The 20,795-nt window shown below is 34.9% G+C and overlaps 1 protein-coding gene across 1 annotated transcript in view; it reads right to left on the reverse strand.

The window, feature by feature from the left end:
• Positions 1–20,795, reverse strand: part of MYO3B (myosin IIIB) — a 567,258-nt gene that overhangs the window by 315,814 nt on the left and 230,649 nt on the right. Inside the window, exons 10-11 of the mRNA XM_074212806.1 lie at positions 3,451–3,547; positions 2,083–2,199 (exon numbers count right to left, since the gene is read on the reverse strand). Coding sequence (XP_074068907.1) covers positions 2,083–2,199; positions 3,451–3,547 — 214 coding nt within the window. The remainder of the gene's footprint in view (positions 1–2,082; positions 2,200–3,450; positions 3,548–20,795) is intronic.

The raw sequence follows: 20,795 nt of genomic DNA on the forward strand, positions 1-20,795 counted from the left end.
GGAATTGGGACCTCGAGAACCTTAAAGATCTCAGTTTCACTAAATTTATAATTTTCTATGACAATACATCTTTATCCAAAACTTGATACTTAGTAATCCACAACAATGTCTGAGGCAGCTAGGTGTGATACAATCTTGGGCTCAGAGACAAGAAGACCTGAGTTCAAATTCTAACACAGCCTCTCTAGCTGTGGGACCCTGGGCAAGTTACTTAACCTCTATTTGCCTCAGTTTTCTCAATTATAAAATTGGGATAATAATAGCCCCTATCTCCCAGGGTTATTGTCAGGATCAAATGACATTACATTCATGAATACTTAGTGTAGTTCCTGGCAAATAATGAGTTCTTAATAAATACTTTTCCCCTTAGTTGCATAGTCAGACCTTAAGACAGTGATGGGTTTTAGCCCATTTGCACTGGTTCAGCAGAACACCTAATGCTATATTGAGTTCGGTGAACCAGTTGTTAAAATGGCACTTGTAATCAGGGTTCTCTCCTAAGGTGGGCATCTGGGCAGCAGTCCAATGTGGAAATCACAAACTTGCATTCCTTACTCCTTTTTAACATTCATCTACACAACAGTGTTTTCTAAATGCCCATAGTAAAATTCATTCTGTCCAGAGGTGAAAAAAATTGACAAGAACCATGCTTGTAATATTTATTTATTCATTTCTTAGAACTCATTGTACCTTTGATGAAATACTACATTTTAATTTCCTTGTTTTTCTTACTTCAGGAAACAAACATATAACATAAAGAGAAAAAAAGGACAAACAACTAGGGGGGTGACAAGTTGTCATTTGTTTCTGCTTTGTGTTACACCCTAAGATATGAGTATGTTGGTGTTCCCTGAACAGTGAAACCAATAGGAAGCTGGGACACAATGAACCAATAGAAATATAGATTTCAAAGGTTATCTTATTGCCCATTTCAGAAGTCATGGAAGTAGATGAAAAAAGAGAGAAGAGGTTGAATAAGTTTTGGTTCTGTACATATTCCAGCATAAATCACCCCAGGCCTCCTCTTGGAGTAACTTCGGGTCCAAGAAGCACAGAGCCACCAGTTCAGGCTGCATGGCTTCTTCCAGAGTTGGGACTTGGGGAGAGAATTTAACAGCTTTGTAATCAATCATGAATTTCACTAAACTCTCTGGGAAAAAGGTATTCAAAAAGTTGCATTAAACCATCAAATTGGCTAAGGAATATTTAAAGGGTTTTTAGCGAGTTGCTTCATTAGAGAAAAGCAGACCAGCTGCTCTGGAGGAGGAGGTGGGAGTTGTGTCTAGTCTACTGAACATTCCTGATAGGAGGTCCAGTGTGGGACAGCCTTCGCTGCTGTGATCACATGGTTGCTTTTGTTCCATAAAGAGACGTTTGCTTAGTGTGTAATATAACATAATCTAGTTTTGTATATATCTTGAAATGCTTGAAATATTAAACTACATTTCAGTATATTATTTTTGTATACTTAAATGGGTCATTAGGGCAGAGAACTGGTTAACTTATTTGAATCCCACCACTGACTTAAGAGTCTATGTCAATTTGGTAGAAGATCTCTGCTCCCTAGTGGAGAGCCTTAGGGATGTGTGCCTGGCCTGGAATTGTATTTTATCAAAGGCTTTTTTTCTTAATCCATTAAAATAATCACGTGCTTAGGACTATTTCATTTTTAATATGATTAATTGTGTTGATTGTTTTACTAGTGATGACCTATCCTTTCACCCATGGTATAAGGCCCAATTAATTACAAGGAATGATTTCTTGGATTAGTCCCTATAATCTTTTAAACATAATTTCATTTAAAATTTTTGAATAAATATTCATTAATAAAAAAATACTTTCCCCCTTTACTTTTCCCACATTTGGAAAAGATCTTAAGTCATTTATTAAAATATGTATTTTAAAAGTCATCATGTCAGCATGCCGAGATTCAGTTTAAGAGGTGACACCTACAATTTTCAGTTTGCATTCTTCCAGAAGCTATAAATAAAAGCTGTACTTTTTCTTCCTACCATATTTTCTTTGTTGATTTTAGAATTCAATAGGCTATAGGAGTGACTCAGATCCTGAGATATATCTTACCTGTGGAGAGTAAATGCTGAGATTTTGAAAGGGATTCAGGGCTATTAAGATATCTCCAACATAAGTATAAATCTGTAAGTCTGCATAACGTTTTTGCAGCTGGTGAATAATTGTATCCTAAAAAGAATAAGACATTTTAAATTGAAAATTTAAGTATATTGTTTTCTGGATAAGAGAATAATGAGAAATATTTAATTTATTTTTATAATCTAGAGATTCTATTCTGCTACTTAAAAACAAGGGTATTGTTTTCCTCCGAAACACTTGTAGGTATACATGTTATAACTGCTCTGGAATGTGGGTTGCTTGAGGTCAGGTCCTTTATTTTGTACATGCTCAGTGCACAGAAACTTGCACAGTGTAGTAGGCTCTAAATAAAATTTTGTTTTGTTGAATTATTGACATGAATGATATTTTTTCTCTCAAAGACAAAGTTGCCAAATTAAATCCAAAAGTTATTTTTCTTATGACAAATAGACATTCAGTGAAAAAAAAAGGAAATTAAGGATGGATTTGAAAGGCTTTAGTAACAGATTCTGAAATAACCAGGGAAATTTTATCCTCCTTTTTTTTTCCTCCCTCCCTTCTTTCCTTCCTTCCTTCCATTCTTTCTAACTTGTTGTGCCTTATTAAAACTTTCAACTTAGAATTTTATTTAATAAGAAATTTATTTAATAAGAAATTCATGTTGGTTAAAACACACAATGAAAGGATTTTATTTCATCATGCAGTCTACTCCAAATTTATATTGTAGAGAGATGGAGAATTAAAACACTTTTTTTGTCATACTTCAGTGATTTATGCATTAGAGTAAAGGTTCCCCAGAGCTAGAAGATGCAGGTTTCTTGCAATTAGCAGCTCTATTAAACATGCATATTTTTATACAGGGTTTATTACAGTTTTCATTCTAGAATTAAAGTTATGTTAAAGCTCATTTTTCCCTAAATATATTATTCTTCTGTGAGAGGAGGAAACAACTATGCTGATTTTTCAGGGATAAGTTGCAAATTTTATAAAACAGAAAATAATTTCAGTGGATGTCATCCATCATTCAGGTCTATGACAAAATGGACTTTATTAAATGCTTTTTTTTCTTTATCACTCCATAGAATACAAATGAATATATATTATAAGATCATAATCACAGCAAATAGTTATTTCCTTTGTTTCAAGCCAACAAACAATTAACTTTGATGTGACTTTAGAAGAAGGAATGAAAAATGAATTCATAGGAAATAATGTCAATAAGCATGAGTATTCATTCTCTCTCTCTCTCTCTCTCTCTCTCTCTCTCTCTCTCTCTCTCTCTCGCTCTCACTCTCTCTCTCTCTCTCTCTCTCTCTCTCTCTCTCTCTCTCAACACTGTACCTCATCTAGAACCTCCAGGTTTACCAAATCATCATCCAGAGAACATGTTTCAGGAGAAATCTCATGAGAAGGTCTTCTGGTATACATGGTTTTGGGCCTGTTAATTTGCAGCAAAGCAACAGTATTTATACACTGACTTAGATATCTTAATAAGAAGAAAGAATTGTTTAGAAGGCAGACAAAATGAACAAAAGTCTTATATTAACATACTTTGAGAGAAAGATTTAGGTAAAGCAGCAGACATTGTCTCTAGCCAAACAGCTCCTCTCTCCGTTCCTTTATTCACAGTATTCTCCATCTTCCCTCCTCGGGTCTTTGAACACACTTTGCACCATGTGTCTTTGCACCATGCTTGCAAATTCACTTCCACCTTACCTTCATTCACCTCATGTAGTCTTGCCTCTTTCTTTAGGATACAATTCAGACACCATCTTTCACAAGAAGCTTTTCCAGATTTCCCTCAATTGCTAGTGATCTCTCTCATGGAAACTTGGACTTAAATACTGAATGTGTGTGTTTATTTATGTTGTATATGTCTTTTTATATATTTGTCTCCCCCCCAGAGGAATGAGAGGATAAATAGATAGATAGATAGATAGATAGATAGACAGATAGATAAGATAGATTAGATAGACAGACAGACATAGAGATAGATAAGCAGACAAACTTTCTTCAATGGGCTGCTTATTCAAGTGCATACTGAATTCTGAGGTATAGGTTATTGTTCCTTTTGCTTTTCCACTATAAGATGATGGAAATGACTAAAAACAGAGGATCTTATTGAGGAGCCCCTTGAGAGTTCTTAAAGTCTCAACCCACAAAATATCCTGAAAAGGAGTATTTCTACAAAGCATTTTGCCGTTTTGTAAGCTTTAAAGTACTACTTCTAGGGCCGTTGTGAGCCTCAAGAGGAATAATGCTTATAAAGAGGTTTGGAAACTTTAAAGCATTATGCAATATAAATTATTATGTAAATGTAAGCTAGATTCATTCCTATTTCAATATATCTGGAAATATCTTTTCTTTTAGGGGTGTTGGGAGAATCTGCATAAAGTTGCTGGGTGGCACAGTGGATAGAGTGCTGCCAGATCTAAGTCAGGATGATCTAAATTCAAATGTGGCCACAGATATTAACTAGTTTGGACCCTGGAAAAGTTGCTTAACTCTGTTTGCCTCAGTTTCCTCATCTATAAAGTAATCTGAAGGAAAAAAATGGTAAAACATTCTAGTATCTTTGCCAAGAAAATCCCAAATAGGGTCACAAAGAGAGGAGGAAATGGATGAATAACTACAAAGAAACGACAATACCTTCTGTATGCATCTGTTCCTATCTAATGTCTCACTTGATGTTAATTTTTAGTGGATCACTGGACAAAGGTATCTCTTTTGATTCTGTTATAAAAATTTATATGAGTTTAATATATGCATGAACGATGTTTATTTTAGGTGAGCCTTTAAGGCTACCTTTTATTTTGCTGAATCAAATGCTCTTTGGTCTGCTTTGAAGGTTTGGGAGAAATCAACAAGTAAGAGATCACAGCAGGGTTTAAGTATCACCCCAACAGTGATGCTACTAGGAAGGTAATTTCTGATTTAGAAAATCTTAATCAAAAGACCACCTGTTCTCTTTCAATTTTTTTTTATCAAGAAACAGCTTTGATGTGTAGTCAGGATATTCTCATAAAGATTTTAAAGAAGCAACAAAGTAGACATGTAAGTCAGTAGTTACAATCTTTTGGGGTAATATTTTGGTGGGGGAAGTGATGTTTTTCATTCTTTTGTAATCTCTCATTCTTAAATATTTTGAAGATTGATGAATAGGGCCGTGGAATTATGGAATTTAGAATTTTAAAGTGACCTTTGAGATCACTCACTAGCATTACAGATGAGGAAACTGAGATCCACTTTGTTAAAAGAAATGTTTCTTTTATTTGGCATTTGTGTTCAGAATTTTAAAAAATAATTTAAAAATTACATTGCTGCCAACATGAGTTTCTTTTTAATTTATTTCATTAGATATCTCAGCTCTTTCCAACTTATTCTTCTTTAGTGAAAATACTACTTCTTAACATAGTTTTTTGGGTACTGATCTAATAAAATTCATAGGATTGCTCTTTGTTAATGAGATACCATATATCACTATAAAAAGGGCAATAAATCTGATCCATTTCATGAATGTTTGTAATACCTCCAGTTTCATCTGCAAATATTCTCAGAATGATCTAACCCATCTTATACTAAAGAGTTCCACACTTCCCTCCATTGATCCTGTGAGAAAGCATCATTTGGAAACTTCAAATTTATTTCTTCTTAATATTTTAATATTTTGCAAATATCTTCTAAATAAATTCTGCCCTTATTGCTAGGTTATCCATTCGCCAAGGAAGTTTCTTTTGGTCTCTTCATTATGGTCATTCTATTTTCTCTAAGAAATGGTTATAGTCATAATCAATGTCTTTATATTTCCCTAGTTCTATTTTTTTGGAGTTGACACCCATTTATTCAAGTCAATAAATATTAAGCATCTTCAATGTTCCAGAACCTGATCTAAACAAGGAGATACAAAAGACAGTACTTGTCCTTGAAGAGCTTATAATCATAAGGGGGAGACAATCTGTAAAATAATACATATACATATATATGTATGTATGTATGTATGTATGTATGTATCAAGCTACAAGGTAAATAGCAAATAATTAGCAGAGGGAAAGCACTGGGTGTAAGTTGGGAAAGATTTCCTGTGGGGTAGTGGGATTTTTTCTGGGACCTAAGGGAAATAAGAGAAGTCAATAAATAGAGTAGAAGAGGTAGAATATTTCAAGCCTGGGGACAGTCAGAGAGAATGCTATGAATGCACACAGATGGAGCTTATGTGCTATATAATAATAGCACATCTTTTCATCTTTCTTTTCTATTGGAATTTTATCTTGAACTTGCTTTAACTAGTCAATCATCCAATTATACTTAGAAATTATCCTAAACATTTCTATTAAGGCCTCCTCTTTCTCTTAAAATATTAAGAATTAATATTAAGATAGTAAGTTCTAAAATCCTTGAACTTTCCTGAATAAAAAGAAAATCTTACAGTGATTTATCAAATTCTAAGGAAACAATAACTTACACAGTCATGTCCTCCCTTCAGTCCCAACCCTATCCCCTTATCAAAAGACCCAAACATTTTCTAAAAGGAAACTTGATCAAAGTTCAGAGAGGAACCTTGAACTCCCTGAAAATCAATGTGGGTGATGATCAGAAGATCAGTATTATCCCTGGATTAATCTAATTAAGAGAAGTGTTTCTTTCTCCATAATTAACAAGACTGAATGGTTTTAAGAAAATCATTCTCCAGGGTACCCGTAACATATAATAATATTATGCTATATTATGTTTTTATTATTATATTATCATTTTTAAGTAAATCTAAAATCTTAAAATTAAACTTTGCATCTTTGTTTTGCCTTTCAATAGAAATTATTTGTTTGATTTTTCACTGTCACTAGAAAAATGTGACTTAGATAGAATTTTTAAAAAACAAGAAAAGCTTCAGATTTGGATTTCTTTTTTACTGAGCAATTATGTGTGGACTGATATTTAACTCTTTTGGTGCAGGACCATGTTGTGTTGTGTTGAAAAAATACATATTTTCTGCATGTTTTATTTGTTATTTAGTTATTTTAGATACATTTAAAGGATAGTTAGGAAGAAAATAAGATAAACTACAACTATGATTATTCCTTTGTGAAATTTGACACAAAATATTCATCACTGGGATGAAAAGAAAAAAAATGTTCAGCAAAAAAAGAATTAACAAAATTATCTCTGAATCTAGAGTTCAGAATTGTGGCAAAAATGATGAATTTTTCTTTTCAGACAGGTAGCCAGTCATTTTCTATATATAAAAGAGATTTCTCTTTTTAAAGACACTGTTCATTGGATTCCAAGTCTGGGTCTTCTAATTGGCTCCTTAAAGAAGTTATTTATGATATATGAGCAATAAGTTCTGAGCAGTTCAAAATTCTTTGGATTATTTCATTTTTCATTTATGAACACACTTTCTCACTTTTTTTGGCCATCCTTCATAATGAAGTCAGAAAGTATTAAGGTATATGTTGACTTGTTTTTATCTTGTTATGGTCTTTATAGATTTTTCTGTTGCAGTTTTTTTCATGGTTGTTTGCTTATGTCATCAATAAATGATTATAGAATGCAATGGAAAAAATATTTATTAAATTCTTCTACTTGGGGAAGAAGATATTCAAAGATAGATGTAAAATACATGATCATTAGAGGAGAAAGAAGAACAAAAATAATTACCAGGAGAATTAGTCAATATTTTCCATAAAAGATTTCATACAAGCTAACCTTTGAAGGAAACCAGAAATTCTTGAAGATAGAAGTGGAGGAGTATTTTTCAGGCAGAGGAAACAAATTGTCTATATACAAGTACAGAAGAGCAAGTTGTATTTTGTGAAAGTGATTATTATGAATTAGCTTGGAAAGGTACAGGATCATAGAATCAAAGATTTAGGGCTGGAAGACACCTCAGAAACTATCTGGCACACCCTTGCTTTTTACAAAACAAAGAACTGAGGTTGAGAGAAGCTGAATGATTTACTTAAGGTCTCATAGGCAGAAAGTGTGACAGAGTATCTTCTGTCTCCAAAATGAGTGCTTCCCCTCCATTTGGTGGAGTTAAATTATAAAGGGTTATAAAGTCAAGATTAAGAGTTGATATTCCATCTTAAAAGCAATAGAAACCACTGAGGTTTTTTGAGCAGGGACCAATATGATCAAATTTGTGCTCCAAAAGGATTATTTTGGCAGCACATAGGATGGTTTGGAGGCTATTGCAATAGTCCAAGTGAGATTAAGGGACTCGATTAAGGAGATGTCTATCCAAGTGGAGAGATGAGGATAGATGCAACAGATATTCTAGAGGTAGAATGAAGAAGATAACAATAATCAGAGCTCTCATTATTATGAATAAACACAATGATAATAATAAGTTATTATTATTATTATTATTATTATTATCCAAAAGTTAAGTACTGGCCTTTAAAAAGTCTTGCAGTTCCCTTTTCCATTTTGCACCTCAGTATATTCTCTGATATATACTATCATTCTCCAATCCCTTCCTTGTAACAAATAAAAACAAGGAAGCAAGATTGATCAACAAAACTACTCTTTTGGGAATGAATATAATTTTCAGCATCAGTCCTATCTCCATCCCACCATCCCCCACCCCATCCACCTACCTAACAATAGGAAGTAAATATGTTTCATCATCTGTTCTCCACAACCTAACTGATCATTACAATTAACCTGATTTTGAGGATGCATTTATTTTCATCACTATTGCTATTGTATATATTGTTTTCCTGGTTTGAGGTTTGTTCTGTATCAATACATCATTTTTTTCTGAATTTCTCATATTCTTTATTTCTTACATTGTAATAGCATTCCTTTACATTTTTTGCCTGTGAGCATACTTAATTTTCAAGATTTTACTACCACAAAACAATCCAAAAACATTTTATGAATACTTTGGAACTCTTCTGTCTGTCTTTGCCACTTTAGGGCAAATGTCCAGTAGTAAGATGCTGGACCAAAGTATATACATAGTTGTGTGACATTTTTTGCATTCTTCCAAATTGTTTTCCAGAATGACATGATCAATGCAAAGTTCCATCAGCAGTATAGTAAAATACCTCTCTTCTTATGTATCTTCCAGCATTGTATAGTTCTGTATTTTATATTTTTTCAAATTGTTTTAAGTAAAAGCCACCAAGCTGTTCTAATTTACTCTTTCAGTGATTTGGAGCATAATCTCAGATGGTTATTCTTTGGAATTCATTCATTTATTTATTTTTCATTTATTTATCTAATAAGGAATGTTCTTTAACATATTTGTGTTGATTCCCTAAATATCTTGGATATCAGATTTTTATACTAGATATTTGTTCTAAAGCTTTTGACAGTTTTTCTTCTTATTCAAGCTTCATTTCATTCCTGCAAACACTTTTTAAAAACTTTATATAACTGAAATTATCTATTTTATTCATCATGATCGCCTTAATGTATTAAAATTCTGACCATAACTACAGATCTCATATCTCTTCTTTTGTTCTTTCTATTGTTTTCAGGATATAGTCATTTATATTTAAGTATCCATGATTGTTGAATATTATATATATATATTTATTTTATGCCAAATATCTTTTGAATATTTCCAGCTTCTTATTAAATAGGGAGTCATTCTTTCAGTATTTTGTGTTCTTGAGTTTTTCAAAGACTGGGCTACCATGTTTGGTTGTCTCTGTATTTTGTAGATATAATCTATTGCATTCACCTGATTTTTAAGATTTTTTTAAATTAGTACCAAATTATTGTGATAATGAGTAGTGACTCTTTTTCAACAAAATTACAGAAAAAAAATAGGCATCTAAAAGGGAGAACATGGAAATCCTCCTTTCCAGGGATAGACATTACACATTATAAACACATCGGGAAGAGGAAACACAGTCATTGCCTTGTTCTCCCCCTCCTGCCTTTCATAACAATCACCATCAGAGCATCAGAGAAGGACACCCACTGAGCTACAGCTCTACCCTACTGGGTGACATTTAGCTCTGATCCACAGTGACAGGTTCTGACAGATTGCTTTTGCATGAGTTACCATGTAGAAAGTTGGAATCATATGATTAAATTCTCCTAACTAATGACGCACACTGTTACAGACAGCAGGGAGGGCCGCAGTGGTACACTCAAGAGCTCTACATTTTGAGTCATACATTGTGAATTTAAAGGCAATTTGCAAAGAAAACATATGCTATTTTTTGACATTTCTTTTGCTGTCAAATTTTGATTTTGTAATCCAGTTTCTCTGGTAGATCTAATTATATCACTCTTGTTATAAGGGCTAGGATTCCAGAGGGCAATGGCATTTTTTCAGAAATGTTGTGGGAATAGAAATGGTATTGGACCTGAGTTCCAGATCTGTAAGTATTTTTAAGCTGATGACCTTAGTCAAATCTGAATCTTATTGTTCTTATTTGCAAAATGGTGGATTTGGCATCTTGGAGGACCCTCCCACTTGTAGGAGTCTATTATTCTAAATACTTGACTACTCAATTATAGAGTTCGGGACCCAAATGTTGCCAATCCCTTTCTTTTACCATGTTTTTATTCTCCTCCATGTCTTCCTTGTTGTTCTTCATGTACAAATGCTCCAACTCAACTCCAGGCATTTCATTCCCTATGCTTGGAATGCTCTCCCAGGATTCTTATTGTCACTCATACTTTCTCCAACTTCCCTTAAGTATCAGCTAAAGCCCAACATTCTGCAAGAAATCTTTCATTAAAAGGGAGACTAGGTGGTGCAGTGGTTAGGATAACAGGCCATGGAGTCAGGAGGACCTGAATTCAAATGTTACTAAGTCTATGACCCTGGGTTTAAGTCACTTAATTGTGATTGCCCCCCAAAAGAAAATGAAACACCTCATAAGTCATTCTTCCGAAATTACTCCTACTTTATGCAGTTCAATCTTCTTTATACAATGGTTTATAAGATAGCTTATTCATTAGGCTCTGCATTCCTAAAAACAGAGATTCATTATCGCCTTTCTTTCTCTCCCCAGTATTTGACATTGTTACAGGTTCTTAATAAATGCTAGATGACTGCCTGTAGAATTTGACTTCTTTACTATGAGAATAAGGAATGCTCATTATAGTATATGTGCAAAACCATCAAGGAATGATGTCATCAAGAAATGTCCACTGGCAGGAAATGTGCTATGAATGACTGACTATCTAATGAAATGGACATTTTCAGTTGTGCTACCCTTAAGGAACCACAAATTCTAGGAGTAAGATAAAGTCTCTTAAAGTTCCCTAGCTTCTATACTGACATGTGCTGCATGCAGGACGGGAGACAGAAAAGGAAAAAAAGCATATATGTCCTGAGAGGGAGAAGAGATTCATTCTAGACCTCTCTCAAACCTGTGATCCAGGCACCCAATTTGCTGAGAAGGAGGAAGACAGCATCAAGAATCTAGACAAGATATGTGAAACTTTAAGGGAAAAAAATGTATCTGTTTCTGTGATGTTAGAGAGAAAGAATCTGAAAATGGCAGTGGGAAGTAAAGTTTATGCCAAATCCTCCACCTCACCCTAGGTATGAGAGTATATGAGAGAAGGAACAGTAAGCCTTAGAGTAGGTGCCAAGAAATGGGATTGTCTCTAGATGAAATTTAGATTTCAATTTAGATTTCAATCAGAGATTGAAAGGAAGAGATCCAGGATTATAAATCACATATTTTGAGTTGGGATCATCTTTAAGTGTATCTGATCATTTTACAGATGATTTAACTGAGACCCAGAGGGATGAAGCAACTAGTCTAAGGCAACAAAGAGTTTCTGACTCTAAAGTCAGAAATCTTACTCAAGTGTGACAATCATGGATGATTCTAAATGGTGCAATAGAAATGAAAGGAAGTTAAAGGGTAGGATAAAAGCTTACTATGTAAGTAGGATTAGGCAGAGAAAATATGGAAGCAGCTCTTGAGGCCAATACTGGCCACCTTTACAGATGATCCCACCAGTTGATCTACCTCTGATTCTGGGCATCCCCAGATAAACTTGTGTATATCCCTAGTAAAAGAATAGGCTGCCCATTCTGGAAGGAAGATAGCTAAGAAGAGGAAGGGTGAGGGACCCTAGGAGGAGACAGGAAAGATTGGGCTTCAGTCAACTCTAACTGAGATACAATAGTTAAATGTTCAGTGGGAACATTTACCTCTTGGAAATTGGCAAATACTACTAATCAGAGCTCAGGTTATGGTTTTGTTCATTGTCTGGACAAAAAAGTAATGGAAAATGTTAATGTCATAGGGATATTTCCCCTCAGACAACAAGTTGTTAAACATTTACACAGGTCAGTTCAAGTCAACCAAAGTGGGGATGGGGGGGACAAAAAGTACACCTTCTATGTAAACCTATATTCTAGAGTCTAGAACTAAGTTCTAAGTTCCTCTTCATTAATTCTAGTTCCACTCCAACTCTCTCACACGTTGCCAGTTGCATTTGATTATCCATTATGAATAGAGAACTCAGCTTGAAATAAGAAAGACTCATCCTCCTGAGTTCAAATCTGCCCTCAGATACTTACTACCAATATGACTCTGAGCAAATCACTTAACCCTCTTTGTCTCAGTTTTCTCATCTGATAAATAAGCTAGAGAAGGAAAGGCTAGCCATTCCAATATCTTTGTCAAGAAAACCCCAAATGGAATCCCCAAAGAGTCAGACATGACTGAACAAGAACAACACAAGCATTAAACTCCTTTTTATGAATGTTCCCAGGGGCAGCTAGGTTGTGCAGTGGATAGAGTAACAGTCCTAGAGTCAAGAGGACCTGAGTTCAAATGTGACCTCAGACACATAATAATTACCTAGATGTGTGACCTTGGGCAAGTCACTTAACCCCATTGCTTTGCAAAAAAGCAAAAACAAAAAACAAGTAAATGTTCCCAAGATAGTTAAAGGAGTCAGTTTTATTGTGACAAGTTGTAACTTTACCTCCTAATGGTCAATAACCAAGACAACTATTTTCAGTCATACAAGAGTAAAGCCTGAAGTTTTTTCATTTTTTTTATGCTTGAGTTGGTTTCTTTTTCTAAGCACAAACTTTTTTATTCTTTTTTTAGTTTCAAATTCTCTCCCTCTCCCTCCCGAATCCTTCACCAATTGAGAAGGCAAAAAAATATCCATTACAAATATGTATAATTAAGCAAAACAAATGCCCAACATAGCTATGTTAAAAAAATGAAAGAGGAATAAGAAAAAGATAAAAACTCTACTTCAATTTGCACTCTGAGTTCATGGGTTATCTCTGGAGGAGGATACCATATCCTTTGAAATTGTGATGGATCATTGTGTTGATCAGTTACTAAGTCTTTCAAAATTGATTATTTTTATTATATGGTTGTTACTATGTACATTATTTTTCCTGATTCTGTTAACTTAATCAGTCCATACAAGTCTTCCTAGGTCTTTCTGAAATCATTGCCCTTCATCATTTCTTATAACATAATCATATTCCATTTCATTAATATACCTTAACTTCAGCGGCTTAACTTCCCCAAATGATAAATTAAATATAATTGCCAACAACAAAAGTTACTATAAATCCCTTTGAACATATGGGTCTTTTCCCCTCTTTCTTTGATCCCTTTGAGTTATGAAAGTAGTAATAAACTGTTGGGTAAAAGAATATGTAGTTAAATAGCCTTTCAAACACAGTTCCAAACTGCTTTCAAATAGTTACTACTAGAATAGTTAATTCTACCAGAAAAAGTTCCACTGCTTAGAATAGTTACTCTAGTTCACAGTTCCACCAATAGTGCATTAGTGTACATATTTTTTTTTAGGTTTTTGCAAGGCAATGGGGTTAAGTGACTTGCCCAAGGCCACACAGCTAGGTAATTAAGTGTCTGAGGCCACATTTGAACTCAGGTACTCCTGACTACAGGGCCGGTGCTCTATCCACTAGGCAACCTAGCTGCCCCAGTGTACCTATTTCCTTATAACCCATTTGTCATTTTCCTTTTTTGTCATCTTGGCCAACCTGAGGTGATCATTTAGAGATTTTTAAATTTGAATTTCTCAAATTTTTAAGGATTTAGAGAATTTTATATGATTATTTTCAGTTTTCATTTCTTCTTCTGAAAACTGCCACACATCAACACACCATTTATCAATTGTGAAATAGCTATTATTATAGATTTGACTACATTTGCTTATATTTTAGAGATAAGAACTTTTTCAGAGGAATTGTACCAAATATCCCCCTCCTCATTTACTGTTTTTCTTCTAATTTTACTTGAAAGTCTTGTTTGTACAAAAATTTTCTAATTTTATGTAATAAAAAAGATTCATTTTTTCTTATATGAAATTATCTCTTATTTGGTTATGAATTCTTTCATTATCCATAGTCCTAAAAGGAAATTTCTGCTCAGCTCTACTGATTTCCTTATGATGGTACACATTTTGATCCTATCTTCATATATGGTATGTTAATACTTAGTTTCTATCAGTTTTGCAGTTTTGCCAGCAGTTTTTGTCAAACAATGTGTTCCTGACTCAATAGTTGGGATTGTTAGATCTATCAATCACTAGGTCATTTGGCTCATTTGCTCCCGCTTGTGTACCTAATCTGTTCCACCGATCTATGTCTCTTTTTCTTACCCAAAACCAAATTATTTTGAGAATAACAACTGTGCAATATAGTTTGAGATCAGATACTACTAGTCCTCCTCCCCTTCCCCCCTTTCCCCTACCACCTGACTTCCTTCATATTATTTTTGTCATTTATTCCCTTGATATTCTTGAGCATTTATTTCTCCAAATAAATTCTGCTATTATTTTTTCTAGCTCTATAAGGTAATTCTTTGGCCATTTGAGAGGTATGGTACTGAATAGGTAAATAATTTAGGTAGTATTGTCACTTTTATTATATTGGCTTGGCCTACCCATGGGAAATTACTATTTATCCAATTATTTAGATGTCTTTATTTGTGTGGAGGTTTTTTAATTGTGTTCATATAGTTCCTGGATGTGATTTAACAAGTATTTATATATTCTATAGGTATTTTAAATGGAATCTCTCTTTCTATCTCTTCCTCCTGGGTTTTGCTGCTTTATAGAGAAAAATGTTGATGCTATGGATATATTTTATATCCTTGCTTTATATCCACTTGCTGAAGTGGTTAATTGTTTTGACTAGCTTTTAGTTTACTCTCAAGGGTTCTTTAAGTAAAATACCATATCATCTGAAAAAGTGATAAGGTTATTTTCCTCATCACCTATGTATACTCCTTGAATTTTGCTAGTAAAATATTAAATAGTAACATGATAAGGACATCCTTGCTTCATTACTGATCTTTCTGGAAAGGTTATTGGTTTATAACCATTATAAATAATATCTGTTCTTGGTTTTAGATAGATACTACTTGTTCTAAGGAAAGATCCATTTATTCCTATGCTTTGTAAAGTTATTTATTGTGTTTGTTGTTTTTTTTTAACATTTTGAACTTTTTTTTTTGAATGGAGCATTCTGAAGGATTGACGGGGAAGGGAGATGAACATGAAGGAAGAATGCAAGGTGTTGATGAATGGCAATATGTGTCATTCACTAGCCAAGGTAGAGTCCTTTATGTTGGTCCTATTCTAGTTCTTTTGCAGTCATGTGTTGTATGAACTTGAACTGTAGATAATTATAATGTAAAGTTTTAGGGTACATCTATCTCAATCCTATTTATTTAGATTATTGGTACTTTATGGGGGTTTTTTAGTTTTAGATTTTTTTTTTTGGCAAGGCAATGGGGTTAAGTAGCTTGCCCAAGACCACACAGCTAGGTAATTAGTAAGTGTCTCAGTCAGATTTGAATTCAGGTACTTCGGACTCCAGGGCCGGTGCTCTATCCACAGCACCACCTAGCTGCCCCTTTGGTACTTTATTGTTGATGTTGTTCAGTCATTCAAATCTTCCTCACCCTATTTGGGGTTTTCTTGGCAAAGATTCTGGAATGGTTTATCATTTCCTTCTCCAGCTCATTTTATAGCTCAGGAAACTGAGGCAAACAGTGATAACACGGTTACACTAATAAATATCTGAGACCAGATTTAACTCAGGTCTTTTTGACTCCTGGTCCAGCACTCTATCCATGTAATAACTTCCATAACAAAGAGAAATAATGTGGCAGATGGATATATAATTAGACTCAGACTCAGGGAGATGAGTTTAAATGCCATCTCTGACTCATATGAGCTGTATGACTCTGGGAAAATTATTTAGTCTGACCATTATCTTAGAGCAACTTCAAAAGGTGACAAGATCAGAAAAAATGCTGAAAAACTTTGGTGGAAGTTCCCTCAATGAAGGAGCTGATAGACAATAGGTCTAAACCCAGTCCCTATTAAAATTAGCAATAATAGCACTGTTAATGAACTAGAAGCAAAACAGGAAATAATAATAATAGTTAATGTTTACATAGTGTCACCCATATGTTAGCACTGGGCTTTACAGTTATTATCTCATTTGATCCTCACAACAACCCTAGGAGGTAGATGTTTTTGGTATTCCTATTTTACATATAGGAAAATTGAGGCAAATAGAGGTTATTAAGTGACTTACTGAGGATCACATAGCTGGTAAGTGTATGAAGTTGGGTTTGAACACAAGTCTACATGACTCAGGCTCAACTTTATCTGCTTGCAATAAAATTTACTGGATATACCCTTGTAGCAAACACTGGTATCTAATAGACTATGTGATTGTAAGAAGAGACAGACAGGATGTGAGAGTGACAAAGGCAATGTGTGTTGCAGAGTGCTGGACTGATCACAGACTCATCCTCTCCAAGCTAAATATTCACATTCAACCAAAGTGGTGGTCCCAAGACAAAATGACTACTAGCAGAATTAATGTAAAGAGATTTAGAGAGTCTTCTCTAAGCAGGAACAGTTTGTTGCTAACTTGGAGTGAAAACTGAGCCAACAAACAGCTGGCAACAGTGGAGCAGAAAAAGAGTAGGCAGCTTTCAGAGATCTGATGTACAGCACTGCCTTTCCTCATCTGGGCCAGAACACTCAGAAAAATCATGACTGGTTTGATGAAAATGATGGGGAAATACATAAGCTGCTAAATGAAAAACGAGAACTCCACAGGGCTTACCAGCAAGAGAGTTCATCCATTTCTAAGAAGGCAAAATTTAATTCTATCAAAAGTAAAGTAAAAGGAAAGCAGATGCAGGACTTTTGACTCTGTAAGAAGACAGATGAAATTAAATTATATGCAGATAGTAACAAGCCAATGTTCTTTTATGATGCTCTGAAGGCTATTTATGGGTCAAAGATCTATGGTGCATCTCAGCTACTCAGTGCTAATGGATCCACATTGATAAATGATAGGGATGTGATCCTAGAGAGCTGGGCTGAATACTTCCACAGTAAACTAACAGACATCATCAATCAATGCAGAAGCCATTGACCCTTAACCTCAAGTTGGAGTCAATCGGCCCCAGCTGAAATTCCAACTGAAGAAGAGGTTTTGAATGTCATTACACTTATTTCAAGTGGTAAAATACCTGGTGCTCATTCTATTCAAGCTGAGATCTACAAGGTGGGGGATTCATTATTCATTCAAACACTGACATTTTCCAAGTTATATGTGGTATGAAGAAGTTATCCCCCAAGAATTCAAAGATGCCTCCAACATACATCTCTATAAAGGTAAAGGGAATAGATTGTGCTATGACAATCACAGGGGTTATTCTCTTTTAGTTATTGCTGGTAAGATTCTTGCCAGAATCCTTCTCAATAGGCTGATCTTTCATCTGGAAGATGGTCACCTCCCTAAGAGTCAGTGTGGCTTCAGAAAGAGTAGAAGAACAGTCGATACGGTGTTTGCTGCCCACAACTCCAGGAAAAAATGCCAGGAACTGAACAAGGCCTTTGATACTATCAGTCCTGAGGGTTTATGAGAGATTATGGCAAAATTTGGTTGCCTGGAGAAGTTCATCATTACTGTCAGTGCATCAGTTTCATGTCATGCTTACTCAAGTTCTGAATAGTGGATGATGCTCTCGAGATTTCCTGGTCACCAATGGAGTGAAAGAAGGATGTGTCCTTTCTCCCATGCTTTTAAGCATGATTTTCTCATCCATGTTATCAAATACCTTCACTGTGAATGAACATAGCATCAAGGTCAGCTACCACACTGATGGCAAATTCTTCAACTTGAAAAGGCTACAAACCAAGACCACAGTGGAGATAGTGCTGGTGCATGATCTATTTGCAGATGAATGTGCATTCATTGCCTCTGAAGCTGAGATGCAACAAAGTATGGATTGATTCTCTGCTGCTTTTGCTAATTTTGGCCTAACAATTAACCAAGAAAACACATGTACTATATCAGCCAGCACCACAGCACTCATATGTGGAACCATCGATTTCAGCAATAGAGAAGTTTTGAGTACTGTGGACCTTGTTCACTTACCTTGGCAGTGTCCTTTCTAGGGAAGTACACATTGACAATGAATTGACTCACATTGTCAGAGCTAGGCTCCAAAAGAAAGTGTGGGAGAGAAGAGGTATTAGACTGAGAGCAGACTGAAGGTCTACAAAGTGGTTGTGCTGACCTCATTGCTATATGCTTGTGAAACTTGGACAGTCTATCAGCGCCATGTCAAGAAACTGAATCACTTCCATTTAGTTGTCTTAGGAAGATCTGTGAAGGGGGCAGAATTGAAGCAACCAAAAGGAAACATGATATACTTAAGTTTAGAGTACCCACCCCAGATGTTCACATGAATTATTTGTGCCCATCCTTGTATTCCAAGCTCATATTAGGTTGATCAGCCACAATTGGACACACTGTAATTTGCCTCAGACATAGTGATGTCATTTTGGTCTTCTCTGATAACAAAGGACAAGAACCATCCACTTCATCATCTTGCAGTTCCATAGCAGAAGAAATCAGAAGGGTCAATAAAAACACAGTTCCAACTCTTATCCCAACCCCAAACTAAAACTTCTGGGATAAAAGTTAGATAGGGAGAAAGGTTTACCACAAGGAGAAGAGAATCAATAGTAAAACTTTCACTGATGTCCCTAAGAGTTCCTTGGCCAATTTCCCATGCATTGTGAGTCCTAGCATTTATTTCTAGTCCTAGTCTTTATTTCACAAACAAAAATGGAAACACTGACCTCACTAAAGGGGAACAGATCAAATAGCTGCCCTCCATCAGAAAGCTGTAGAATGTTCAATGTGAATAAAATACCAAAGTGGTATTTTCTTTTCTTTGCCCAAATTAGATTTCCATTTTATTTATTATTAATGACACATAGTACCTATTATTTAGTCACTTCGAGAAATTTGTGTTGAAAGCATTTTTAAATCACCTAAACCTTTTTTTTAATTTTTCTTCCTACTATAACTAACTTTTTAGAGGAAATGACAACTGAAGGTGATCAAGTTCTTTACAGCTAATAGCTTTCTGAAACTAGAGCTAGATTTGGCCACCTAATAGACTCTGCTTATAATATTTTTTCAATTTAGATGGCAACAACTTTGCTCCACCGAACTCAGAGCCCAGCACACAGGAGCCAGGTCCTTACTCTGATAGCGCCCCAGGCCTTTTGGACTCAGCTACAGCCAAAGCTTTGTAGTTGGCTAAGGTTGCTCTTCAGTACTAAAGAGCCAAAGGAAGAGAACTGTCATTCAATTCAATTCAACAAGCATTTCTTAGGACATTGCATTGGAGATACAGGGAAAGCGTAACTATGTCTTTCATGGGTTGGATACAAGGCTTAAGCAAATATATCAGTAATGAGTACAATGTAATTTGAAGGGCATCTTGCACTAACCAAGAAAGGTTTTTAATAGAAAATGATACCTAAGGTGAAACTTTTGGCAGCTATTAATTCTTCTTTTTTCTCTTTATTCTTTTTTTTTGAACGATTTTATTTATTTTGAGTTTTGCAAATTTTCCCCAAATCTTGCCACCCCCCACAGAAGGCAATTTGTCAGTCTTTACATTGTTTCCATGGTATATATTGATCTAAATTGAATGTGATGAGAGAGAAATCATATCCTTAAGGAAAAAAAATAAAGTGTAAGAGATCAGCTATTAATTCTAAGAGTTGAGAAGGGAGTGCCTTTCAGGCTAAGTCCCAGGAAGAGCAAATAGACCAATTTAGTTGGAAGTATGTGATAAATTGTAATGATTTCCATCAGTCTGGAATGTTAGACTGCAGCCAGACTGTGAAGACCTTTAAACATCAAGCAAAGTGACTTATATTTTATCAGAGGCAATATGAAACCACTGAAGATGCATAAACAGGGGAGTTACATGATAAGACCAATGATTTAGGAAGACTATTTTGTCACATGTGAGGAGGTTATTCAGTCAACTAGTAATTATTAAGCACCTACTACTATGTGTCAGATATGGTGCTAAGCCCTGGGCCTGTCCTTGTTCTTAAGGAGTTCACAGTCTAATACAGGAGATTTCATCATTATCATCATCATCATCATCACCACTAGCAGTTATATAGTGCCTACTATGTGTTTTACATATTTTACACAAGTGCTTTTTAATTTTTATATCATTAGATCCTTACAACCACCCTAGGAGATAGGTGCTATTATTATCCCTGTTTTACAGATGGAGACACTGAGGCAAAGAGAGATTAAATCACTTGCCTAGGGTCACACAGTGAAGTAAGCACCTGAAGTTGAATTTGAACTCGGGGAGATCTCTCTGACTTCAGGCCCAGTGTTTTTA

This window comes from Macrotis lagotis, chromosome 1 (assembly GCF_037893015.1).
Source record: "Macrotis lagotis isolate mMagLag1 chromosome 1, bilby.v1.9.chrom.fasta, whole genome shotgun sequence".
Classification (NCBI taxonomy): Eukaryota; Metazoa; Chordata; class Mammalia; order Peramelemorphia; family Peramelidae; genus Macrotis; species Macrotis lagotis.